The sequence below is a fragment of the Peromyscus californicus genome, unplaced genomic scaffold (genome assembly GCF_007827085.1).
Source record: "Peromyscus californicus insignis strain IS unplaced genomic scaffold, ASM782708v3 Scaffold_23__1_contigs__length_62951481, whole genome shotgun sequence".
Classification (NCBI taxonomy): Eukaryota; Metazoa; Chordata; class Mammalia; order Rodentia; family Cricetidae; genus Peromyscus; species Peromyscus californicus.
In genome coordinates, this window is record NW_026294534.1 from 60428589 (window position 1) to 60453568 (window position 24980).

Here is a 24980-nt window from a genome sequence, read left to right on the forward strand (position 1 = left end):
TGATTTATGTTACTTAAGAGAAGAAATTGAACTCAAATTGACCCCAATATAAAAGGTAGGTTGAGGGCTGGAGAGATGGCTCAGAGGTTAAGAGCACTGACTGCTCTTCCAGAGGTCCTGAGTTCAATTCCCAGCAACCACATGGTGGCTCACAACCATCTGTAATGAGATCTGGCGCCCTCTGCTGACCTGTAGTCATACATGCTATATACTAAATAAATAAATAAATAAATCTTTAGGTAGGTTGAAGCCAGGTGTGGTGGCGCACGCCTTAAATCAGGAGGCAGAGGCAGGTAGATCTCTTGAGTTTGAGGCCAGCATGGTCTACAGAGTGAGTTCCAGGACAGCCAGGGATACACAGAGAAACCCTGTCTCAAGAAACAAAAAAATAAAAAGGTAGCTTGATCCCTGAAAACGCCTGAGGGTTTCAGGCGTGACTTGGTCCAGCGAGTGCAAAAATGTCTTGGGAAAGCTTCTACCAGGGGCTTATTTCTCCACAGGAGGCATGGCTTCCACTCCCCTGGGGCCTGCTGAGTACAGGTTAGATCCTGGGGTTACTTCCCCAGCATGGCAGAAGAAAAGGTAGACTGAGCAAGTAGGGGAATATCTTTATTATTGGCCATGATTTCATCATCTCAGAGTGCCCATCATGGGCCATGTACCCAGGGTCCCTCCCGGCCCACAGTACCCCTGCCCAGCTGCAGTGGCCCTTCCAGATACCAGCCCCATACCTATCACAGCAGGGTCACCAGCACACTGGCTCCAGACCCTCAGCCCCACTCTGACCAGGGGCTGCCAGGAGGACAAGGCTGAGGCCTGGGAGAGCAAATTCTTTTTGGTTTCAAGATTAATTAAAAAACAAAACAGACAAACATTTCACAGTCTTTTAAAAAAGAATCAGTCTTAGGAGAAAAGCTGGGGCCCTGACCCCAGGGCCCCTGCAAGGTCCCAGCATCCTTGTGTCCTGGAAGGTGTCCATCACTAGCCCGAGCCATAGGGCCAGTTGAAGGTGCTCCCTGATAGTAGCATGTCTCGGATGAGCGTCTCGATCGGTGTCTTGCCAACCAGGCGCATGAAGAAAAGCTGGGAGATGAGGGATGCTGGCACAGCACGCAAGGCCGGCAGCCGCAGCAGCAGGCGTCCAAAGCGCTGGGGCTGCGACGGGTACTGGGCACGCACATACTCGGTGAGGGCCACCTGTGCCTTCTCCTGCAGGCTCTCCACATGGGCTGGGTCAGAAAGGCCACAAGCATCTGCAGGAAGAAGAGACAAGTCACATCTGCGGAAGCAGGACGAGAGGCCTACAGGAGGGGTAGGGATGCCACTGGAGGAAGCAGAGGTGGGACCCAGGGGCACGAACGAGAATATCTAAGCCAGTGTCCACCACAGACAAGCTGTGTAGAACCGAGGGAACAGGCTCAGCGAGCTTCGCCGCAGTGCAGAACCCTCAGAGCCACCCCATGGATGGGAGTTACTAAGAGCGGCTCTGTCCCGCCCTAAAGGCGGGGCACTCCTGAGCTGCCTCTTTGTGGGAGGGGCCCAAGCCACGCCTCTAACTCCTCCCTCTAAGCCACGCCCACTTGAAGAGCAGGGCCAGGACATCCCTTTTAAAGTTTTTTCAGGTGGGGTATTAGACAGTATCTGGATCTGTAGTCCTGGAACTCACTAGTCTCTTGCCACAGCCCACCCAAAGGCTGAGATGACAGGCCAGCACGACACCACCAAGCATTCTGATGAGGTCCTGGGGACCAGAGTTACAGGTTCCATCTCGGGATCTCTAAAGAGCACTATCTACATGACCCTCTGCCCCTCCCGATCATGGCAATGGCATGCCATCGGAGTGAGTGGCCCTTGAGGTGTGGCCTAGGGTAGAGCCTAACTCCTGCCTGCCCGGGCAAGAACGGTATCTGTGTCTTCCAACCAAGGGGGCGTTCCCCAGAACAGATGCCGGAGCCCAGGGGGCAGTCCGGGTGTGGCCTGGAGTCTGGCTGCGCTATAGCTTCCAGAATGTTTCAGAGTCCAGTAGCGTACTGTCTGGGTAAGCTGGGGGCAAGACGGGGCCAAACCAGGGGTAGGGCCCGCAGCATGGCCTGGAGCTGTGCAAGAGACTTGGGGTGAGGCCTGGGGCAGTGTTAGGCCAAGGAGGGGCTGGGCAGATGCAGGGATGTCACCTGCCGAGGCAGTGGCCTCTCAGCCCAGGTTGGTTAGCGTTACCCGAGAGGGAAGAGCATGTCCTAGGGCTTCTAGTGTGTGCGGCCTGCCCTCAGGGCGGAGGCCTGGATCAGTGTGGGGACAGTATCCAGGCTAGGGGCGCGGTCAGCTTGAGGGCGTGGCTCTGGGCTGGGACGTGGCTTGGGTCTGGTTGGGAGCCTGGTCTGCGCCAGGGCAGGGCCTGCTTAGCGGCGTGGCTTGTCCGTGGGAGTGGGCTGCTCAGACGCGGCCTATCGGGGCCTGTCGGAGGGGTCAGCCTGTGGGCGTGGCCTGGCTGGGGCGTGGCCTGGCTGGGGCGTGAGCAGGCGGGGCGGGCTCACCAGGCGTGAAGAGCGCGATGGCCTTGAGGCAGCCGTACTCGGCGGCGTCCACCTGCAGGCGGCCCAGCTTGTCCACCTGCTCCTGGAAGGCGCGCACCTGGTCCATGAAGGCCACTGCGCGCTCGGCAGCCATGGGCGCGGCGTGCAGCCCCGCGGCGGCCAGAAGCGGCGCCGTGTGCAGCGGTAGCGCCGCCTGCGCCGCGTTCAGCACGAACAACTCGCTCCAGCTGAGCCGCAGCAGCGCCACCTGGTCGGCGGCCGGTAGCTCGGGGAAGAAGGGCGCGTGGCGGGCCCACTCGACCGTGCTGAACAGCAGGCGCGCCGCCAGCTCGCACACGTTGTCGATGCCCAGCACGGCGCCGCCGCCGCCGAAGCGCCCGGCCGCGGGGTAGGGCTCGGCGCGCAGCAGTTGCGCGATCAGCTCGGACACCGGCGGCCCCGCGAACGGCTCGACGCCCGCGGCGCCCGGGGGACTGCAGGCCGCGGGACCCGGGAGCGCGTGCGGGATTCGGCCGCGCTGCACGGCTGCGGAGACAGGGCGGCGTCAGGCGTCGGTGCTGGAGGGCCACCCCCACCCCGTGTGGCGGCACAGAGGAACAGACACGCGCTGGCCACCAGGGCCCTGCCTGCTCCTGTGGCCGCCCATCCCCAGGATCTCCACCCGCCGGACACCCTTCTCCTGCACCGTGGAGGCCACATCGGTCAATCACCGGGGACTGGATCTGTTCCTGGCTTCTCCCACCACTCACAACTCCCCTGTGGGACCACATCGCCATAGTGGCATGGTTGTGGTCCCCAAGGGCAATGGCTGCCATTGTTACCTTTGCCCATGGTGGTGCATACCAGTCATCCCAGCCCTGGAGTATGGAGGCAGGAAGGTCAGGAGTTCAAGGCCAGCCTCAGTACAAAATAATTTTGAGGCCAGCCTGGGACACACGTGGCCCTGTTTCAAAAATCACTGAAAAGAGAATCAAATGCTTATCTGAGTCCTCATCACGGACGGGGTGGAAAGGAAACTGAGGCATGGAGGAGCACAGGTATTTTAGCACGGAGAAGGCAGCCTGGGCATGGAGCCAGGAGGCTGCTAACGAGTGTGCTTTAATGAGCCGACACCTGTCTCACTGGTGGGTGAACTCCAGGTCAATCCAGCTGGAGCCAGAGCCAGGGATGCAGGGAGCACAGGAAGGGACCCAGCACAGATATCAGTGGCATGGGGAGTCTCCCAGCCTCCTGTCGAATAGCTGTAGCTGGACAAGATCCCCAGTTCTCCCTCGGTTCTTGGGAGCTCCTTTCGCTCACAAAATGCAGACCCACCCTCACTACTGCTCCCTCATCTAGCCCTCCAGGTCCTTTGCCCAGAATGTTCCAAGCCTCAAAATCCCACTCCTCCCCTGCCCTTGTCTTCTTCCTCCAGTCTAGACTGCTGGAGTTCAAATCCCAGCACCCATCTGTTCTCTGTGCCTCGGTGTCCTCAAATGTCAAATGCAGCAGATGACCACTAAGCTACGTGTATGAGAATCTACATGACTTTGCTTCTAACAGTGCCTGTCAGGGGTGAAGGGCTGGGTGGTAAACCCAGCCAAGAGCCATTTATTGAACACCTACTGTGTGTGCCAGACCCTGGAGATGTACAGGTGAAGGGTGTCAGTTTCAGAGCAAGGTAGACATAAGCCTGTGACCCCAGGAACTAACTCTAAGACAAGAGGGAGGGGCCAGGCCCACATTTGGAAGGAACAGCTGTGCAAAGTCCCCGAGGCAGGAAGGCACTGGGAGCAGGAGTCCTGGTGACAGGCTGGAGATCACAGGCTCTGATTAAAGACCTATCAGGACTTTCCATCTAATAGACAAGTTAGGACAGAACTCCAGGTTGGGCAAGGGGCAGGAGCCACCTTCAAACTTAGAGGGACCGAAGGGAGCCATCAGATAAGGCTGATGATGTTTTTCGTTGTGTGTGGATGTCATTTTTTTCTAATCAAGTTTTGCTATGACTTCAAACTGGAGATTCTCCTGCCTCAGCCTCGTAAGCACTGAGATGACAAGCCTGGGCCACTATGCCTGACTCTCCAATCTAAAGCAGACCTTAAGCAGTGGCCGTACTCGGATCCTCAGAAGCCCCGCAAGAAAGTGACCAATGTCAAAGCAAGCAACAGGTGGCATGCTACCCTGGCCTGCTCCAGAGCCTCCCCTCCCCACCAGCCCAGGCTCCCAACCCTCAGGGCTCTGTGTGGCTGCCCCTGGGGGACCTGACAGAATCTGAGGCCCAGGTGGTTCAGTGTGTCTGTCCACCCAGGACCCCTGGGCAGGGACAGGCAGTTGGGCCTCCCTCAGGCAGCCTTTGGCTGTAATCTGAGTCCTGCCTTCAGTAAACATACAGAGCAGAGAGTAAACAGATTAAAAAAATAAAAATAAAAATCCTAGTTGGGAGAGGGAGAAGGAGGTCACTAGGGAAAGAGCCCAGCTGTGGCCACACCCCACGGCTACTCACCCTCCTTGCGCATGCCCACCCGGAAGCACTTCTTGAGGCGGCAGTACTGACACTGGTTCCGGTGGTGCTGGTCAATCTGACAGTCTCGGTTAGACCTGGAGACAGAGGCCAGGGTTCCCAGTGACACCCACATCCTCCGTGCCTGTGAACCCTTGAGAAACACCAGTTGGGGCTCCCTAGACTGTGATGGTAGCCCCAAAGGCATGGTGTAGGAATCGGATTGCATGGGTGTTGAAGTCTGTCTGAATAAAAGCTCCCCAAGAGCACAGAAGTGGAGAAGCCTTTTCTGGCAGAGGACAAGGTGAAACAGATTTGAAACTCAAAAGGATGGAGAATGAATCCTTTTCATTTTACTTGGTCACCATCAGGCCAAGAGGCAGCTGTAATGGTGTCATAGCACTGTGTGTCCCCAGCATTACAGCCTGTGATAAGAATGAATGAATGACAGGCTGGAGAGATAGCTCAACGGTTAAGAACACTGACTGCTCTTCCACAGGACCAGGGTTCAATTCCCAGCACCCACACGGCAGCTCACAACGGTCTGTAACTCCAAGATCTGACACTCACACACAGACATGCATGCAGGCAAAACACCAATGCACATAAAATAAAAATAAATCACTTTTAAAAAAGAATGAATAACAGAGCTTTTTCTCCTCTGAAAACTTCACCCCCCAGTTTCTCTCCATAAGCCCAGGATTCTTCCTCTGGTCAGCCCTTGGAGAATGCCTTGCCATGCCCAATCTGGGCACCAGGAGCATCCAGACACAGAATAGTAATTCGAGGAAGAAATCAAGCCCAGAGCTGGGCATTGGCTTCTTCCCCAGCCTGATCCTTCCCCAGACACCCACTGATGCGCTATGCAGGGACACCGAGCAGAGGGGTACTGGGGGGCTCCAGGGACAGCCTCCAGCCCCAGCTGGAGTGCTCTGGCCAGGGTTAGGAGAGCCCATACCTTGTGGCTTCTAAAGGCCCCAGGAAGGGGCCCAGCTGGGGCAGAGAGAACTCAGGCACAGCCAGAACAAAGCCAGCAGCCAGGCGGGTGGTGGAGGATCAGGGCAGCCAGGCGGAACTGGCCAGGCCCTGGGTGGGTGAGCAGGTCTGCTCAGGGAAGGCCTTCTGTCTTGCCTTTCCAACTGCATGATTGGGACAGATTAAAACCCACAAAACACAGTAAGTTCTTCCAGCTACCGCACCTAAAGTGTATATGCTTTTCCCAAAGGCATGGCCTAGTTCCAATTGCTGTCCTGGCTTTGTATCTTTGTTGTTTGGGATGGGGGCGGGGAGGAGCACTGTCCCTTCACGATGCTGTCCAGGCTGCCCTCAGACTTCTGGGCTCAAGCCATCCTCCTGTTCCAGCCTCTCGAGTGTAACACATACTGGCCAACTTCCCAACTGGATCTGTGCAGACCCTGATCATACAACTGTCAGGCTCCCTGATGCTCTCAGCCCAGAATGTCGCGCCCACTTGCTGGCTGGGCCTGGGTGGGCTCACCTGACAGTGCCACCCCTCATCTGGGGTTTCCTCTTCTGCCTGCCAGGGCTTTGAGGCCATTTCCTGATGGCCCCCTCCAAATAGCTGCTGACCCACTCAGGTTCAGAGAGGGACACTGGCCACACAAGGTCACACAAGGTAGGTAGGTCCTAAGGAGCCCAGAGAGCAGGTGGGACCCGAACCTGCCCCAACCCCCTCTGTTCTCCCCAAAGACCCAGCCAAAGCTAGCAACTCCTTCCAGACACAAGAATGAGGCCAAAGTCTGGTGGCCCAGTTACAGCTGGAGGAGGAGAGCAAAGCAGGTCCCCACTAAGTCCACTTGAGCACGGTGGCAGTCCCCAACTGACCGGCCATCAGCCAGTAACCTCTGGGGGAACAAGAAAACAAAAACAAACAAAACCCAACTCCACATTCCACTAACTCCTCATCCCACCAACTGCACATCCCAGCGCCCACAGCTCCACTTGCTAAGCCCATGGGGCCAAGACCCTTACGTTGACCCGGGGCAGCCTACAACTTCTCCGGGGTCAGCTCTGAGTACCTGGGAAACGGGGCTGTCTGCCCTGCTCTAAGGCCCTGAAGGATCCTGGGGGTGCAGAGCCCAGCTTCTGCATGCCTAGACAGAAAGTGGTCAGCAACCCCTGGCCTGAGCACCCAACCTCTTCTCCAAGGGACTTTCTGTCCCCGGCGGCTGCCAGTAAGCAAGGCCACGCCCTGCTGGGCCCCGAAAAGGGGTCGGCATCTCCCACGGGTCTCTCGCTCCTAGAGCGGCCCCAAAGTTTAAAGGATCGTCCGGGAGCCCCAAGGCTGCACCAGCCCCGGAGTGGGGGGGTGCGGTCAATTCCGGTGGCCTTGCTGGCCCTCCGGCGGCGGCTTCCGGTGACCCAGAGCCCATGGGGTGCCCCTCTGATGGACAGGCCCAGGTCCCCATGTTCAGCAGCCCCCCACCGCGGGCGAGGGCAGCCATCCCCAGCCACCCGGGCGTCCCTCCAGCTGCCCGTGCCGGGGCGACTTTGGAAGTGATATTTGACCCAAGGGCGCGCCGGATCGATCCGCGCGGCCGCAGACAATGGCCCCTGGACGCCGCCAGCCCCGCGATGCGACTTGCACGTCTGATGCCCGCGGGGCATCACGCGTGACGGGCCTCCACGAGAAAGGGAGCTCTGGGAGCTGGAAAGGGGGTCCCCACTCCTGACATCACCCACGAGCCCTCCCCGCGCGGCAGAATCAGCTCTCCAGAGCAGAAGGAGAGGAGCAAAGACCACCTGCGGGGGTGGGGGGGGGTGACCTGCACGCATGCATCGCCAACTGTATACCCGATCACAGCCGAAGCCGTGCCCGTGGCCTGGGCGGGGATACGGGTGCGGGGAAGGTCAGCGCCAGGCCCAAGGTGACCGAGCAGGTCCGGGCCGGCCCGGTGGCCGCGCGTGGGGCTCACCGGCAGGTGTAGCTCAGGTTGCGGCGGATGCTGCGCTTGAAGAAACTCTTGCAGCCCTCGCAGGTGAACACGCCGTAGTGCTTGCCGCTGGACTTGTCCCCGCACACCACGCAGTCCACCTGCAGCCCTGGGCGCTCCTCGTCGCCCGGCTCCGCGTCGCTGGCCACCCCGGGAGGCGACGCCGAGTCGTCCTCGGTCGCGCGTGGGTAGCTCCCGCCGGCCTTGTCCACGCCGTTCGTGTCGCCTCCGGGGCCGCCCCAGCCACTGGTCACCATGGCCATAGCCCCAGGGACGGCGGGGCCGGGGCGCCCCGGGGCGAGTCCGTCCCCTCCGGGCACGCCTGGCGACCCGAGGGGGACCCGGCTACCCCGCGCGCATGCAGCCCGTGCGCTCGGGGGGGCTCGGGTCGCACCCCCCGAAAAAAGTTTTTCGGCAACTTCCTGCGGCCGGTCCGCGCGCCCGGCAGGAACTGGTCGGGCCGGTTCCAGGCCAACTTTCCCACGCGTGCCCGCGGCCGACGGGGGGCGCGCTAGAGGCGCGGGTCTGGGGCGCCCGGGTCCCGTGGTCCGGAGTCCTGGGGACCCGGTGGGGACGCGCGGGCCATGGCCCGGCCCCGCCGCCCAGGCCAACTTAGTAGCTCGCCATCCGAGGGCGCGCGCGCGCCCCCGAGCCCGGGGGGAAACTTTGGCCGCAAGTTGAGCGGCGAGGGGGGGAGGGGCGACGGGAGCGCGCGCCGGAGCCCGGGAGTCCCGGACGCCGCGCGCGGCCGGCCGCAGTCGCGGAGGTCCGGGCGATAGAGCCGAGTGGGGAGTGCGGCCCGCAGCCTCCGCCGGCTCCTCTCCCCGCCGAGCGCGCGCGCGGCCGGCCTGGGCCTGCGCCTGGGCCCGAGCCTCGGCCTCGCCCTGGCGCTCGCCGCCGGCCCCGCGCTGCGGCCGGCCTGGCACCCGCGTTCCATCGGCGCCGGCGGGGGGCGGGGCGGGGGCGCGCGGCGCGGCCGGGGGCGGGCGCTCGTTGCCCCGGCGACGGCCGCCCTTATAAGGGCATGGGGTAGCCGCGCGCCGCCCGGAGCCGTGGGCCGGCGAGAGGGCGGGGCGGGGCGCGCGGCTGACCCTCCCCCACGCGGCCGCGCAGCCTTAACCCCTGCGCGCCCTGCCCCGGGCCTGTGCGTGCTCCGCGCGGCTCTCTGCAGCCGCGCCCCCCGGGGGACATCGGCACCCGGCACGCCCCCGCCGCACACGCGCGCGCCCCCGCATTGCTCCGCACGGCTGCCAGCTGGAGCCGGCCACCTCCCCCCCCCCCATCCCCAAAGTCCCCGCGGCCGGTCCCGCCCCCGCCCCGCGCGCTCCGCTCCGGTGAACACCTGGTGCCCCGAGTCGGGGGGTGGGGGGAACGCGGCCTCACGAGGCCTGCTGGCCGCGCTGTGAGGTCAAGGGGTCCCCCTGTCCTTTCAGGCCTCGGGGCGGGGGAAGGCTGGGCGCCCAGCGCCCTCAGCGTGGCCTGAGGCGGCCGGAAGGCGTGCCAGCCCCTGGCTGTAGTCCCCGGTCCCCCTTCATTTCCTTTTCTTTCTCTGCTTCACAGAAAGGGCTTGGCTTGGTGACCGGCTGGGCCACAGATGTCTCCCCCGCTCCCAGGAGCCTCCCAGCTGCCGCCACGCCCCTGAGCCTCCCGGCCCCCCTCTCTAGACCCAAGTTCTACGGGAGCAAGCATTTATTAAGCTCCCTTTATATGCAAGGCACCTCCAGGGCAAGCATTTATTAAGCTCCCTTCACGTTTGAGGCCTAGGTGAGGAGCTGAGGCCTGACTCCAGGTCTGTTAACGTTTAACTCCTTAACTGGCTGACCTTTCACCCGAGTCACGGTTCTGCCCGCCAGGCCTGTTCTGCCTCCTGCACATGCCTGGGTCCAGTGTGGACACTAGGGCACGCGGCCGGGACTCCCTGTGCCCCCTAACATCTACTCTGCCCCGGAGAGCCTTGTGAAAATCACCCCACAAGATGAGACCACACATGGGGGTTGTGGGGGAGTTAAGGGAAGAGAGTGGGGTTCAGGTTTCTGCCAGCCAGGGGCACCCAACCCTGTGCCTCGGACCTGCCCAGAAGAGTCTGCCTGGATACCATGTGAAGATCCAAATACAGAAAGCAGGAAGGACTAGGGTTAAACTCAAGCAGGGACTTCCCAGAAGTCTGATTGGAACAAGCTCTGCTTTAGTGGAAACAAAGCCTGGGTGGGCCCAGAAGATACAATAGTTTTGGGGTCAGAGTTGGTTATTTGGGGTGAGGGCAGGGGTCCTAGACTGGACTGTTCCAGAATCCTTGGTAGCAGTATCTCAGAGAAACAAAGCAGTGTAGAAAAAGAAGGCTCTGGAAGGGGGGACTGGGTCACAGAAGCCCAAATAAACGGATTTGGGGAGACTAGTTTAAGGGAGAGTTTGGGGTGGGAGAAGTGAGCACCACAGTACAGCCCCTGCCCCAGTCTCCCCACCACCCCCTCACTCTTGGGGCCCAACTGAGGGTGGGCAGGGTCTTGCCACGCCCCCATAACCCCTGCCCGTGGCCCCGAGGTGACATTTGACCTTGTGGCTGCCGAGGACCTGGGGACAAAGACACTGGTCCCATCTGCTGCTGGGACGTCCGTGGGAACAGCCAGACACTGTGTGAGCAGCCTGGGAACCGGCCCCCCCACCCCGACAGGCGACCTTGGCTGACCACTAACGACCTGGTGGCTAAGGGCTCAAGAGTCCTAAGTGGGCAACGGTGCTTGCTGCTAAGCCTGAAGACCTGATTCGATTCTAGGGACCTGCATGGTGGCAGGAGACAACCAGAGACCCATAGCGGGGGAGGGCAGTGAAAGGAGAAAGCTGTCCCCCCACCCCCACCCCACCCCAGCAAGGTGACCTGCCTCACAACCCACGGAGAGTGTGGGACAAACACGGATCCCCAGCCCCAATGACTGCCTCAGTCTTGGACTCAAGCCTCCCTGGGGCACTGTGGCTGTCCCCTGAGGGCAGACAGCTGTTCGGCACACCTGCACAGGTGTGGCCTGCAGGGCCCACTTCCAGGATAATCCTCCTCTAGGGTTTCAGCCTGGAGGGGACTGCTGGACCCCATCCCAGCCTCCTTGGCGAGGGGTGTAGCCGGTTCACGGCTACTCAGTCAGCTGCTATTACATACACAAAACATTCCTCCTTCCCGAGAAGCCCCTTCCAGAAGCCCTGACCTCCTCTCCCCACAAGCACAGGATGGCAATGTCTCGATGTCACAGGTGTCTCCACTCAGAGGATTTCTACCACAGCTACATTAAATTTATTTTTATTATTTTAAATTGTGTGTATCTGAGTGTGGACGCCCTAGGAGGCCAGAGGCGCCATCAGACATGGATGCTGGGAACTGAACTCTGCTCCTCTGCAAGAACAGTAAGTGCTCTTAACTGCAGAACCGTCTCTCCAGCCCCCATTCATTTGCTTTTTAGATGCTGTCTCATGTGGTCCTGGCTGGACTTAAACTCACTATGTAGTCGAGGAAAGCCTTGAACCCTGAGTGCTGGCATTACAGGTAGGCACAGACTTCCCTTTGTGTGTGGTGGTGGGGATGGAGCCCAGGGCCTTGTGCATGCTAGGCAGGCACTCTCCCCACTTGGTCCCAGCCTCGGTGCTCTACAGAAGCCTCCCACGTGCTTGGTAAGGGCTGCAGATGGGACCCAGGGCCTCCTCAGCACAGGCTGGTGGGATGGGCGGGCAGAGGCCACTTGAAGGCTTCAAGCACCCTCAGCACATGACCTACTGCTGAGCAACCACCCCATCCTTTCCTTCTAAATGCAGGTCCTAAGCAGTCTGGGATTTCTCCCCAGCACCCCCTGGGAACAGGCCTCCAGATGAGTCCTTCCCATCTCTGTCCTCTTTTGGGAAGATGCTCTGGCCAAACTCAGCACCCCCTCATAAGGCGGTCTGGCCACAAGGAACAAAGGACAGGGCGTATGATGTCACGACAGGACACTTCATTTTGTTTAATTACGCATATGAGTGGGTGTGTGTGCGCACATGACTTCAGAGCCTGTGGAGTCCAGAAGAGGGCGACAGATCCTCCCAGCTGATGGTCCAGTGCCTGTGGCCGTTGAGGCTGGGAACTGAACCCAGGACCTCTGCAAGAGCAGCAAATGCTCTTAACCGCTGAGCCATCTCTCCAGCCTACGACAGGACACTTTATGACGTGCCCCGCCACACCTGCGTGTTACGTGCGAGCTGGGTCCGGGTCCTACAGGAAGGTCTGGCCTGGCTGGGGAGCCCCCGGCTTCCCCAGGGCTCTGGCTGTGGCTGCCAGCACTGCCAGTTCCTCTGCCTGCTGGGCCTGCATCCGAGCTACCTGCTGCTCCAACTTCCGGCGTTGCTCTTCCTGCTTCCGGTGGGCTCCTCTGAAGGCCAAGACCAGGGAGCTGCAAGCGGGAGGGGAGATTCCTGGCTGAGACCGGTCTGATGCACAGGCCCGGCTGTACTAAAGGCAGGGGCTGTGGGCTTGCCCGCTGCCTCTCTTAGAAGCGGGGATCCTGAGGCCCAGAGGGAACCGGAACGCTTCTAAGACGGTTCGAGTCTCACCTGTGAGCCTTGCACAGCTCTCGGTTCAGCTCCGCGCTCTGAGCACGTCTGGTCCGGCCCTTCTGAGCCACCTGCTCCAGCTGCCGCCGCAGGGACTGCAGCTGTGCCCGCAGGTCCGCCGCCCTGCAAGGGTACGATAGACCATCCCAGCCACTGCCAACCCTCGCCCTCCCTCCCAACACACCTGCAGACAGCCACACGCTTTGGCATCTGCTGTATACAGTGCTCTCCACCACCCTGCTCAGCCACCCACCCCCAGCCAGGTCCTAGACACACACCGGGCAAGGGACGCCGACAGTTCCTGGGATAAGGTCTCAGAGTCCCACGATCTGCCCTTCTGGCCACCAGGGAGGGCAGGAGAGCCCTAAGGGAGATGGACAGGAGAGAAGACAGGTATGTGCTGTGTTCAGCCCAGGCTGGACATTGAAGGCACCCAGATCCCAGTGAGAGCTTTGTTTGTTTGTTTTCGAAACAGGGTTTCTCTGTGTAGCTTTGGAGCCTGTCCTAGAACTCACTCTGTAGCCCAGGCTGGCCTTGAACTCACAGAGACCCACCTGCCTCTGCCTCCCCAGAGCTGGGATTAAAGGCGTGCACCACCAGCGCCCGACTTTTTATTAATGTTGTATGTGCATGCACAACGCCACAGTGTGCATGTGGAGGTCAGAAGACAACTTGTAGGTCCGAGTGTGAAGAATGGGGCACATGCCACCCTCTTCATGAGGTCTGGGGGTCCCCCCCTTCCTGAGGCCTGACTCAGGCACTGCACTGCACTTCAGGCCCTAAGTGACTGGGCTTCCTCACTGGCTAAAAGCTCCCTCCACCACGGGCTGACCCCACACCCCTCTCTCCCCATCTTCCTTCAGGGAGCTGTGAGTTACAGCTCGCCTGCCCTGGGGTTTTTCCTTTCAAATTCTAATAAATTGAGCTTCTGTTAGATCCGTTCTTACATTATTAATGAGGCTAAGAGCCCCCAAGGGACTCTGATTCCCCAGCTCTGCTGAGGCACCCCAAGATTTCCAGTAACCCTTCTCTTATGATTTCTAATTATTTTTGTTATTTTTTTAAAAGGTTTATTTATTTTCATTTTCTGTGTATGAGTGTGTGCAAGCCTACACGTGCCCACAGTCCAGAACTGGGCAATGGATGGTTGTGAACACCGTGTGGGTGCTGGGAATTCAGCCCGAGTCCTGTCAAAAGCAGCCCGTGCTCTTAACCACTGAGCCATGCTCCAGCTCCCCTCCCCCTCCACCCCCCCCCCGCTCCCCTTTAATTCTTTAGTTAGGTGACCTGTACCCCTGGGGATTCAACTGGGGTCCTCAGCATGCGCCTTCACCACAACTTGTTCTTTTGGCAGGAGGGTGCTCAGAGGCGCCGCGAGGTTGGGCGGGGGTACCTGGTGCTGCTGCTCCTCCTCCTGGTCCTCCTCCTCTTCGCTGCTCGGGTCCTCGCTGCTGCCTCTGCTGCTGCCGTCGCCCGCCAGGTGAGCCCGCTCCCAGCGAAGCTGCTGCAGCAGCAGCAGGTGGGCGGGGCCCTGGGCCCGCAGCGCCGCCTCCCGCAGCTCCAGCCCGCGCTTCTCCCGCCGCGCCAGCTGCAGCCGCAGCACCAGGTCCGCCAGACTGTCCTGGGGGTGGGGTGGGGGGCCGAGAGTCAGCTCCGGGGGTGCCCACGGAGGCCAGGAAAACACCCCGACCACCGCCGGGAAATGACATTGTGGAAGCGTCTAGAATTTCTCAGACCTCACATCTTTTTATTTATTGTTTGAAATTTATTTTATGGCAGGCAGACAGAACCGTGCAGACCTTATCCCGGCACTTGAGGCAGAGGCAGGTGATCTCTGTGAGTTCAAGCCCAGCCCGATCTACATAGTGAGTTTCCGGTAGCCAGGGCTGGAGTGACTGTATGTTTGCACACGAGTGCAGTGCTGCAAGAGGGCCAGAAGGGGGCGACAGAGCCCCCGGAGCTGGAGTTGAATGTCTGTAAGCTGCCATGTGGGCGCTGGGATCTGAACGCGGACCCTCTAAGACAGCAGCCTGCACTCATCACCACTGAGCCGTCTGTCTCTCCAGTCCAATTCTCACATCTTAAATTTTTGCTTATTATACATTTCTGAGACCTGGTGTCACTATGGAGCTCAGTCTAAGGGCTGGGCTGCAAAGTCCTGATCCTCCTGTCTCAGCTCCCCGTGCTGATTACAGGTGTGTACCACCACCAGGTCTGCTTCTCTTTTTATAGAAAGGGTGGGGGAGCAAGAGAGTTCTCATTGCGCTAGGCAAGTGCTGTACTCCTGAGCCACCCTGCCCCCAGCCCCAGGAACTCTTCGCCCTGGCTGAAGCTCTGCATCTCCTGTGCAGAGGCTGTTGGGAAAGCGGCTTGCAATGGCTGATCTTGGTTGTCAACTTGATGGGATCTAAAATCACCCCAACCCTGTGGACATGCCTGAGAGGGAGTATCTAAATTAGAGTAACGTGCAGGGAGGACCCGTACCCCTGGGCTGGGGTGCTGCATGCATCTCTCTCTGCTCCCTAAATGCAGATGTAATGTGACCAGCGGCCTCAGGCTCAGACAGTCACGACTTGGACTGCACCCTGGAACTGTCAGTCAAGATGGAACAAATCTTCCTTCCTGAAATTGTCCCTGTCAGGGATTTCATCACAGCAACATGAAGATAACTTATAGAATCTTATGGAAAACCTAATCAGGAGGAAGAACTCCTATGCATTCTGCAAAATTCAACTCCAACTTTCTTTCATGTAGGAAACCAGCTGCCCATCCAAGGGAAACCCTGCTTGCCTCTGATCTCCAATGACATCATCAAGGGTGCTGTGAGAGTGTCAGCACATTCCTACCCGAGTTGCCACCAGGTCCTGCTGGATCTGAGACTTCTCTAGCCGGGGCAGGGCTGGGCCAGGCTGTATCTCCAGAATGGCCTGCACTGTTGCTTCTGCATGAGGCATGGTGGGCCTGGGTGTGGTGGCAGGGCAGAGTGCTGGGGGGATCTTCACCAGAGCCCAGCGTTCCCGGAGACGCCGGATGTAGCCATGGAGCTGAGCAGCCAGTTCCTGTGGTGTGGGCTTGTCTACACTGCTCCCCTCTGGGCTGCAGGAGACAGGAAGCAGACCTGTGCTACACAGCTGTTGCCAAGGCACAGCCCCGGGGAGCCACCCCAGCCCTGTGCCAGCTGGGCAATCTTCCAAGCTCGGTCCGTAGAGAGCCTGCCTAGCATACGTGAGGCTCCATCCCTGGCACCATATAAATCATCCCAACTCTCAGGAGATGGAGGCAGGAGGATCAGGAGTTCAAGGTCATTCTCAGATACATAGCAAGGTGGTGGAGCCTAGGTGGTAACTAGGCCACCAGGGGAGTTTGAATTCAATTCTGCGGTGTGTGCGCACAGCCCACACTGGACACTGCGGCTACACTGGCAGCTGAGACTCTGCAGTGCAGGAGCTCACCGGCACTGGGATGGACAGTACCTAGAAGTGTATTGCTAACCCTGCCAGGTCCACACAGGGCTTCACCAGTGCCTCCTTCCTTTGGGGCTACACCATGCCCTGGACACTCCCTGTAGCTCTGCTCTCTACTTCCTGTTGCCATGATGGATTGACACCTCTGGAGCCATAAACCAAACATTAATAATTTTTCTCTTCACTGTTTATCTTTCCCAGCTTTAGAGGTTGAAACCAGGGTCTATGCATCTATTTGAGGCAACTTGGTGCTTTGTGTAAGTGTGTATTTGGTGTCATATGTATTTACTTGAGACCGCGTCTCACTGTGTAGCTCAGGCTGGCCTAGAATCTGCATTGTAGATCAGGCTGGCCTTGAACTCCTCAAACTCTGCCTCCTGAGTGCTGGGATCAAAGGCTTGTGTCACCGTGCCTGGTGTCAGGCAAACTTAACCATCTATTCTAATCAGGCCTTGTGCCACCCACATGAACTCAGTACTGCCCTGGGCAGTGACAGGGACAGGGACATTAAAACCCCAGATGCAGCAGGCTCTGGGACACGCCCTCCTCATGGACCAGCATAGCTCTTGTGCTTCCTTAGGTACCTGGGCCGGGGTGTCTCTCCATCCATAGCCGCTTCCTTCTCTACCAGCAGCTTAGATGCCTCCTCCTCAGCAGCCTGCAGGTCACTCTTGGTGGCTTCAGCTCCTGAGTCAGCCGTCCTCAGAGCGAGCAGCACCCCATACGCCTCCTCACAATCCTCGCTGTGGGACAGGATCTCAGTGCTTCAACACTCAGCCCCAACCCCGTAAGAGGCAGGCAGAGCTCTGTGAGTTCAAGGCTAGCCTGGGCTACAAAGCAAGTTCCAGGCCAGCCTGGGCTACACAGTGAGACCCCATCTCAAATAAATATACAACAAACCACAGAAAGACAGCCCCCCACCCCGCATACTTTATGAGTCAGAACAAGACCTCATGGTGAGACAGTGTGCCTTCTGAAGGTTCCATGTCCTTCTGCACATAGGGCCATCCTGGGATGCAAACCCCCCAACCCCTGCCAGCCACCACCATCATTGGTATTGGGCACAGACCTGTACTGCAGGGCCAGGTGCAGGGCTGTGGCCTCAGCTTCCCTCTGGCCCAGCTGCATGCTGAGGCTCTCGCAGCGGCCCTTGTAGCCCTGGAGCACAGCCAGCAGGAGGCGGTTGAAGCACTTCAACTTCTCAATGCTCCTGCCTCCAAAGGCAGGCAACAGGGAAGATGAGTGAGGCTCCAGGAGCCAGAACCCAGTTTCCTCGCTTCCCCCTCAGGACCCAGTGGCACGAGGCATGGTGCCCTTAAAAGCTCAGCAGCTGTGACTCAGCCACTCACCCCTGGAGCTGCCCCATCTGGTCTTCCATGAGGTGCATCTCACGGGTTGAACGCTGTGTGGAAAGGCACCCAAAGATCTGGGTGCTGGAGTCACTCCGGAGGCGTCTGAGAAGGGGGTGAGCCAAGGGGGCGTCCTGCCAGGGGACATGAGTGACTTGATTTACTCATCTTCCTCCCATTTTTTTCAGGGCTGGGGATGGGACCAGGGCCTTGGAACATGTTATGTATCTGCTGCACTGCAGAGGCACAACTGAAGCTGTGGTGTTGGTTTGGGAGTTTGTGGGTGCACACCTGTGGGATGTGTGCACACATGTATGCCTGTGTGTGCCATGACACAGAAATGGATGTCAGAGGTCAACTGGTGGGAGCCAGTTCCCTGTTTCCAGGAGTCCCAGGGGTGGACCCAGCTCATCAGGCTTGGCAGCAGGTACCCTTCTCAGCTGAGCCATCTCACCAATGGTTATTGTTTTATCTAGAGACGGGGTCTCGGTCAATTTATTGGTCATGATCCCTCTGTCTCAGGGCCCTAAGCAGATGGGGTGACTATGTGGTGACTGTGGTGACTGTGGTGACTGTGGTGACTGTGTGGTGACTGTGTGGTGACTGTGGTGACTGTGGTGACTATGTGGTGACTGTGGTGACTGTGTGGTGACTGTGGTGACTGTGGTGACTATGTGGTGACTGTGGTGACTGTGTGGTGACTGTGGTGACTATGTGGTGACTATGTGGTGAAAGTGGTGACTGTGTGGTGACTGTGGTGACTGTGGTGACTGTGGTGACTGTGGTGACTGTGTGGTGACTGTGTGGTGACTGTGGTGACTGTGTGGTGACTGTGGTGACTGTGTGGTGACTGTGAGGTGACTGTGTGGTGACTGTGGTGACTGTGGTGACTGTGGTGACTGTGGTGACTGTGTGGTGACTGTGGTGACTGTGGTGACTGTGGTGACTGTGGTGACTGTGCGGTGACTGTGGTGACTGTGGTGACTGTGGTGTCTGTGGTGACTGTGTGGTGACTGTGTGGTGACTGTGGTGACTGTGTGGTGACTGTGTGGTGACTGTGGTGACTGTGGTGACTGTGGTGACTGTGTGGTGACTGTGTGGTGACTGTGGTGACTGTGGTGACTGTGGTGACTGTGCGGTGACTGTGGTGACTGTGGTGACTGTGGTGACTGTGGTGACTGTGTGGTGACTGTGTGGTTACTATGGTGACTGTGTGGTGACTGTGTGGTGACTGTGGTGACTGTGGTGACTGTGGTGACTGCGTGGTGACTTTGGTGACTGTGGTGACTGTGGTGACTGTGTGGTGACTGTGTGGTGACTGTGTGGTGACTGTGGTGATGTGTGGTGACTGTGTGGTGAGTGTGTGGTGACTGTGTGGTGACTGTATGGTGACTGTGTGGTGACTGTGTGGTGACTGTGGTGACTGTGGTGACTGTGTGGTGACTGTGTGGTGACTGTGGTGACTGTGGTGACTGTGTGGTGACTGTGTGGTGACTGTGTGGTGACTGTGGTGACTGTGTGGTGACTGGTGATGTGTGGTGACTGTGTGGTGACTGTGGTGACTATGTGGTGACTGTGTGGTGACCGTGTGGTGACTGTGGTGACTGTGTGGTGACTGTGGTGACTGTGTGGTGACTGTGGTGACTGTGGTGACTATGTGGTGACTGTGGTGACTGTGTGGTGACTGTGGTGACTGTGGTGACTGTGGTGACTGTGGTGACTGTGTGGTGACTGTGTGGTGACTGTGGTGACTGTGTGGTGACTGTGTGGTGACTGTGGTGACTGGTGACTGTGGTGACTGTGTGGTGACTGGTGACTGTGGTGGACTGTGTGGTGACTGTGTGGTGACTGTGGTGACTGTGGTGACTGTGGTGACTGTGTGGTGACTGGTGACTGTGGTGACTGTGGTGACTGTGTGGTGACTGTGTGGTGACTGTGGTGACTGTGTGGTGACTGTGTGGTGACTGTGGTGACTGTGGTGACTGTGTGGTGACTGTGGTGACTGTGGTGACTGTGGTGACTGTGGTGACTGTGGTGACTGTGTGGTAACTGTGGTGACTGTGGTGACTGTGTGGTGACTGTGTGGTGACTGTGTGGTGACTGTGGTGATGTGTGGTGACTGTGTGGTGACTGTGTGGTGACTGTGTGGTGACTATGTGGTGACTGTGTGGTGACCGTGTGGTGACTGTGGTGACTGTGTGGTGACTGTGTGGTGACTGTGTGGTGACTGTGGTGACTGTGTGGTGACTGTGGTGACTGTGTGGTGACTGTGTGGTGACTGTGGTGACTGTGGTGATGTGTGGTGACTGTGTGGTGACTGTGTGGTGACTGTGGTGATGTGTGGTGACTGTGTGGTGACTGTGTGGTGACTGTGGTGACTGTGTGGTGACTGTGTGGTGACTGTGTAGTGACTGTGGTGACTGTGGTGACTGTGGTGATGTGTGGTGACTGTGGTGACTGTGGTGACTGTGTGGTGACTGTGTGGTGACTGTGTGGTGACTGTGGTGACTGTGGTGACTGTGGTGACTGGTGACTGTGTGGTGACTGTGGTGACTGTGTGGTGACTGTGTAGTGACTGTGGTGACTGTGTGGTGACTGTGGTGACTATGTGGTGACTGTGGTGACTGTGGTGACTGCGTGGTGACTGTGGTGACTGTGTGGTGACTGTGGTGACTGTGGTGACTGTGGTGACTGTGGTGACTGTGTGGTAACTGTGGTGACTGTGTGGTGACTGTGTGGTGACTGTGGTGACTGTGGTGACTGTGTGGTAACTGTGGTGACTGTGGTGACTGTGGTGACTGTGTGGACTGTGGTGACTGTGGTGACTGTGTGGTGACTGTGTGGTGACTGTGTGGTGACTGTGGTGACTGTGGTGACTGTGTGGTGACTGTGGTGACTGTGGTGACTGTGGTGACTGTGGTGACTGTGTGGTGACTGTGTGGTGACTGTGTGGTGACTGTGGTGACTGTGTGGTGACTGTGGTGACTGTGGTGACTGTATGGTGACTGTGTGGTGACTGTGGTGACTGTGGTGACTGTGTGGTGACTGTGGTGACTGTGGTGACTGTGTGGTGACTGTGGTGATGTGTGGTGACTGTGTGGTGACTGTGTGGTGACTGTGGTGGCTGTGTGGTGACTGTGTGGTGACTGTGTAGTGACTGTGGTGACTGTGTGGTGACTGTGTGGTGACTGTGGTGACTGTGGTGACTGTGGTGACTGGTGGACTGTGTGGTGACTGTGGTGACTGTGTGGTGACTGTGTGGTGACTGTGGTGACTGTGTGGTGACTGTGGTGACTATGTGGTGACTGTGGTGACTGTGGTGACTGCGTGGTGACTGTGGTGACTGTGTGGTGACTGTGGTGACTGTGGTGACTGTGGTGACTGTGGTGACTGTGTGGTAACTGTGGTGACTGTGTGGTGACTGTGGTGACTGTGTGGTAACTGTGGTGACTGTGGTGACTGTGGTGACTGTGTGGTGACTGTGGTGACTGTGGTGACTGTGGTGACTGTGGTGACTGTGGTGACTGTGTGGTAACTGTGGTGACTGTGGTGACTGTGGTGACTGTGTGGTGACTGTGGTGACTGTGGTGACTGTGTGGTGACTGTGTGGTGACTGTGGTGACTGTGGTGACTGTGTGGTGACTGTGGTGACTGTGGTGACTGTGGTGACTGTGTGCTGACTGTGTGGTGACTGTGTGGTGACTGTGTGGTGACTGTGGTGACTGTGGTGACTGTGTGGTGACTGTGTGGTGACTGTGGTGACTGTGTGGTGACTGTGTGGTGACTGTGGTGACTGTGTGGTGACTGTGGTGACTGTGTGGTGACTGTGTGGTGACTGTGTGGTGACTGTGGTGACTGTGTGGTGACTGTGGTGACTGTGTGGTGGACTGTGGTGATGTGTGGTGACTGTGGTGACTGTGTGGTGACTGTGGTGACTGTGTGGTGACTGTGGTGACTGTGGTGACTGTGTGGTGACTGTGGTGACTGTGGTGACTGTGTGGTGACTGTGGTGACTGTGGTGACTGTGGTGACTGTGTGGTGACTGGTGACTGTGGTGACTGTGGTGACTGTGTGGTGACTGTGTGGTGACTGTGGTGACTGTGTGGTGACTGTGTGGTGACTGTGGTGACTGTGGTGACTGTGTGGTGACTGTGGTGACTGTGGTGACTGTGGTGACTGTGGTGACTGTGGTGACTGTGTGGTAACTGTGGTGACTGTGGTGACTGTGTGGTGACTGTGTGGTGACTGTGTGGTGACTGTGGTGATGTGTGGTGACTGTGTGGTGACTGTGTGGTGACTGTGTGGTGACTATGTGGTGGACTGTGTGGTGACCGTGTGGTGACTGTGGTGACTGTGTGGTGACTGTGTGGTGACTGTGTGGTGACTGTGGTGACTGTGTGGTGACTGTGGTGACTGTGTGGTGACTGTGTGGTGACTGTGGTGACTGTGGTGATGTGTGGTGACTGTGTGGTGACTGTGTGGTGACTGTGGTGATGTGTGGTGACTGTGTGGTGACTGTGTGGTGACTGTGGTGACTGTGTGGTGACTGTGTGGTGACTGTGTAGTGACTGTGGTGACTGTGGTGACTGTGGTGATGTGTGGTGACTGTGGTGACTGTGGTGACTGTGTGGTGACTGTGTGGTGACTGTGTGGTGACTGTGGTGACTGTGGTGACTGTGGTGACTGGTGACTGTGTGGTGACTGTGGTGACTGTGTGGTGACTGTGTAGTGACTGTGGTGACTGTGTGGTGACTGTGGTGACTATGTGGTGACTGTGGTGACTGTGGTGACTGCGTGGTGACTGTGGTGACTGTGTGGTGACTGTGGTGACTGTGGTGACTGTGGTGACTGTGGTGACTGTGTGGTAACTGTGGTGACTGTGTGGTGACTGTGTGGTGACTGTGGTGACTGTGGTGACTGTGTGGTAACTGTGGTGACTGTGGTGACTGTGGTGACTGTGTGGTGACTGTGGTGACTGTGGTGACTGTGTGGTGACTGTGTGGTGACTGTGGTGACTGTGGTGACTGTGTGGTGACTGTGGTGACTGTGGTGACTGTGGTGACTGTGGTGACTGTGTGGTGACTGTGTGGTGACTGTGTGGTGACTGTGGTGACTGTGTGGTGACTGTGGTGACTGTGGTGACTGTATGGTGACTGTGTGGTGACTGTGGTGACTGTGGTGACTGTGTGGTGACTGTGGTGACTGTGGTGACTGTGTGGTGACTGTGGTGATGTGTGGTGACTGTGTGGTGACTGTGTGGTGACTGTGGTGGCTGTGTGGTGACTGTGTGGTGACTGTGTAGTGACTGTGGTGACTGTGTGGTGACTGTGTGGTGACTGTGGTGACTGTGGTGACTGTGGTGACTGGTGACTGTGTGGTGACTGTGGTGACTGTGTGGTGACTGTGTGGTGACTGTGGTGACTGTGTGGTGACTGTGGTGACTATGTGGTGACTGTGGTGACTGTGGTGACTGCGTGGTGACTGTGGTGACTGTGTGGTGACTGTGGTGACTGTGGTGACTGTGGTGACTGTGGTGACTGTGTGGTAACTGTGGTGACTGTGTGGTGACTGTGGTGACTGTGTGGTAACTGTGGTGACTGTGGTGACTGTGGTGACTGTGTGGTGACTGTGGTGACTGTGGTGACTGTGGTGACTGTGGTGACTGTGGTGACTGTGTGGTAACTGTGGTGACTGTGGTGACTGTGGTGACTGTGTGGTGACTGTGGTGACTGTGGTGACTGTGTGGTGACTGTGTGGTGACTGTGGTGACTGTGGTGACTGTGTGGTGACTGTGGTGACTGTGGTGACTGTGGTGACTGTGTGCTGACTGTGTGGTGACTGTGGTGACTGTGTGGTGACTGTGGTGACTGTGGTGACTGTGTGGTGACTGGTGACTGTGGTGACTGTGGTGACTGTGTGGTGACTGTGTGGTGACTGTGGTGACTGTGTGGTGACTGTGTGGTGACTGTGTGGTGACTGTGGTGACTGTGTGGTGACTGTGGTGACTGTGTGGTGACTGTGGTGATGTGTGGTGACTGTGGTGATGTGTGGTGACTGTGGTGACTGTGTGGTGACTGTGGTGACTGTGGTGACTGTGTGGTGACTGTGGTGACTGTGGTGACTGTGTGGTGACTGTAGTGACTGTGTGGTGACTGTGTGGTGACTGTGGTGACTGTGGTGACTGTGTGGTGACTGTGTGGTGACTGGTGACTGTGGTGACTGTGGTGACTGTGTGGTGACTGTGGTGACTGTGTGGTGACTGGTGACTGTGGTGACTGTGTGGTGACTGTGGTGACTGTGTGGTGACTGTGGTGACTGTGGTGACTGTGTGGTGACTCTGGTGACTGTGGTGACTGTGTGGTGACTGTGTGGTGACTGTGTGGTGACTGTGGTGACTGTGGTGACTGTGGTGACTGTGTGGTGACTGTGGTGACTGTGGTGACTGTGGTGACTGTGGTGACTGTGTGGTGACTGTGGTGACTGTGGTGACTGTGGTGACTGTGGTGACTGTGTGGTGACTGTGGTGACTGTGTGGTGACTGTGGTGACTGTGGGTGACTGTGTGGTGACTGTGGTGACTGTGGTGACTGTGTGGTGACTGTGGTGACTGTGGTGACTGTGTGGTGACTGTGGTGACTGTGGTGACTGTGTGGTGACTGTGGTGACTGTGGTGACTGTGTGGTGACTGTGGTGATGTGTGGTGACTGTGTGGTGACTGTGGTGACTGTGGTGACTGTGTGGTGACTGTGGTGACTGTGGTGACTGTGTGGTGACTGTGGTGACTGTGGTGACTGTGGTGACTATGTGGTGACTGTGTGGTGACTGTGGTGACTGTGTGGTGACTGTGGTGACTGTGTGGTGACTGTGTGGTGACTGTGTGGTGACTGTGTGGTGACTGTGGTGACTGTGGTGACTGTGGTGACTGTGTGGTGACTGTGGTGACTATGTGGTGACTGTGTGGTGACTGTGGTGACTGTGGTGACTGTGGTGACTGTGGTGACTATATGGTGACTGTGGTGACTGTGGTGACTGTGTGGTGACTGTGTGGTGACTGTGGTGACTGTGTGGTGACTGTGGTGACTGTGGTGACTGTGGTGACTGTGTGGTGACTGTGTGGTGACTGTGGTGACTATGTGGTGACTGTGGTGACTGTGGTGATGTGTGGTGACTGTGGTGACTGTGTGGTGACTGGTGACTGTGGTGACTGTGTGGTGACTGTGTGGTGACTGTGTGGTGACTGTGGTGACTGTGTGGTGACTGTGGTGACTGTGGTGACTGTGGTGACTGTGGTGACTGTGTGGTGACTGTGGTGACTGTGTGGTGACTGGTGACTGTGGTGACTGTGGTGACTGTGGTGACTGTGTGGTGACTGTGGTGACTGTGGTGACTGTGTGGTGACTGTGTGGTGACTGTGGTGACTGTGTGGTGACTGGTGACTGTGGTGACTGTGGTGACTGTGGTGACTGTGGTGACTGTGTGGTGACTGTGGTGACTGTGGTGACTGTGGTGACTGTGGGTGACTGTGTGGTGACCGTGTGGTGACCGTGTGGTGACTGTGGTGACTGTGGTGACTGTGTGGTGACTGTGGTGACTGTGGTGACCGTGTGGTGACCGTGTGGTGACTGTGGTGAC

At 57.9% G+C, this 24980-nt stretch overlaps 3 protein-coding genes across 5 annotated transcripts in view; all 3 read right to left on the bottom strand.

Annotated features, from left to right (window-relative positions):
• Positions 1-592: 592 nt before the first annotated feature.
• Positions 593-8823, bottom strand: Nr2f6 (nuclear receptor subfamily 2 group F member 6). The gene is made up of 4 exons (XM_052752511.1): positions 7950-8823; positions 5017-5111; positions 2532-3056; positions 593-1253 (listed from the first exon to the last, which is right to left on the bottom strand). The coding sequence occupies exons 1-4, from the start codon at positions 8228-8230 to the stop codon at positions 982-984; spliced, it is 1173 nt and encodes a 390-aa protein (XP_052608471.1). The 5' UTR covers positions 8231-8823; the 3' UTR covers positions 593-981.
• Positions 5972-7943, bottom strand: LOC128119224 (uncharacterized). The gene is made up of 2 exons (XM_052752512.1): positions 7053-7943; positions 5972-6152 (listed from the first exon to the last, which is right to left on the bottom strand). Exons 1-2 carry the CDS (start codon positions 7807-7809, stop codon positions 6070-6072), a joined length of 840 nt encoding a protein of 279 aa, XP_052608472.1. The 5' UTR covers positions 7810-7943; the 3' UTR covers positions 5972-6069.
• A 3098-nt stretch (positions 8824-11921) lies between the features above and the next one.
• Ushbp1 (USH1 protein network component harmonin binding protein 1) overlaps positions 11922-24980 on the bottom strand; it is an 18425-nt gene continuing 5366 nt past the window's right edge. For all 3 annotated transcript variants that reach the window (XM_052752515.1, XM_052752513.1, XM_052752516.1), the window contains 8 exons: positions 17350-17483; positions 17070-17210; positions 16585-16743; positions 15383-15632; positions 13930-14157; positions 12815-12900; positions 12537-12659; positions 11922-12376 (listed from right to left, as the gene is read on the bottom strand). In XM_052752515.1, the coding sequence (XP_052608475.1) occupies positions 12199-12376; positions 12537-12659; positions 12815-12900; positions 13930-14157; positions 15383-15632; positions 16585-16743; positions 17070-17210; positions 17350-17483 (1299 nt within the window). In that variant the 3' untranslated portion in view covers positions 11922-12198. The remainder of the gene's footprint in view (positions 12377-12536; positions 12660-12814; positions 12901-13929; positions 14158-15382; positions 15633-16584; positions 16744-17069; positions 17211-17349; positions 17484-24980) is intronic.

Bases quoted from the DNA above. Each gene is read 5' to 3' on its own strand.
- LOC128119224 (XM_052752512.1), bottom strand. From the start codon at position 7,809: ATGCGTGCAGGTCACCCCCCCCCACCCCCGCAGGTGGTCTTTGCTCCT. The intron at 6,153-7,052 runs GTACTCAGAGCT...CCAATCATGCAG, and splicing joins CAGACAGCCCCGTTTCCCAG to TTGGAAAGGCAAGACAGAAG.
- Nr2f6 (XM_052752511.1), bottom strand. From the start codon at position 8,230: ATGGCCATGGTGACCAGTGGCTGGGGCGGCCCCGGAGGCGACACGAAC. The intron at 5,112-7,949 runs GTGAGCCCCACG...CTCTGTCTCCAG, and splicing joins AACCTGAGCTACACCTGCCG to GTCTAACCGAGACTGTCAGA. The intron at 3,057-5,016 runs GTGAGTAGCCGT...CTGTCTCCGCAG, and splicing joins GGTGGGCATGCGCAAGGAGG to CCGTGCAGCGCGGCCGAATC.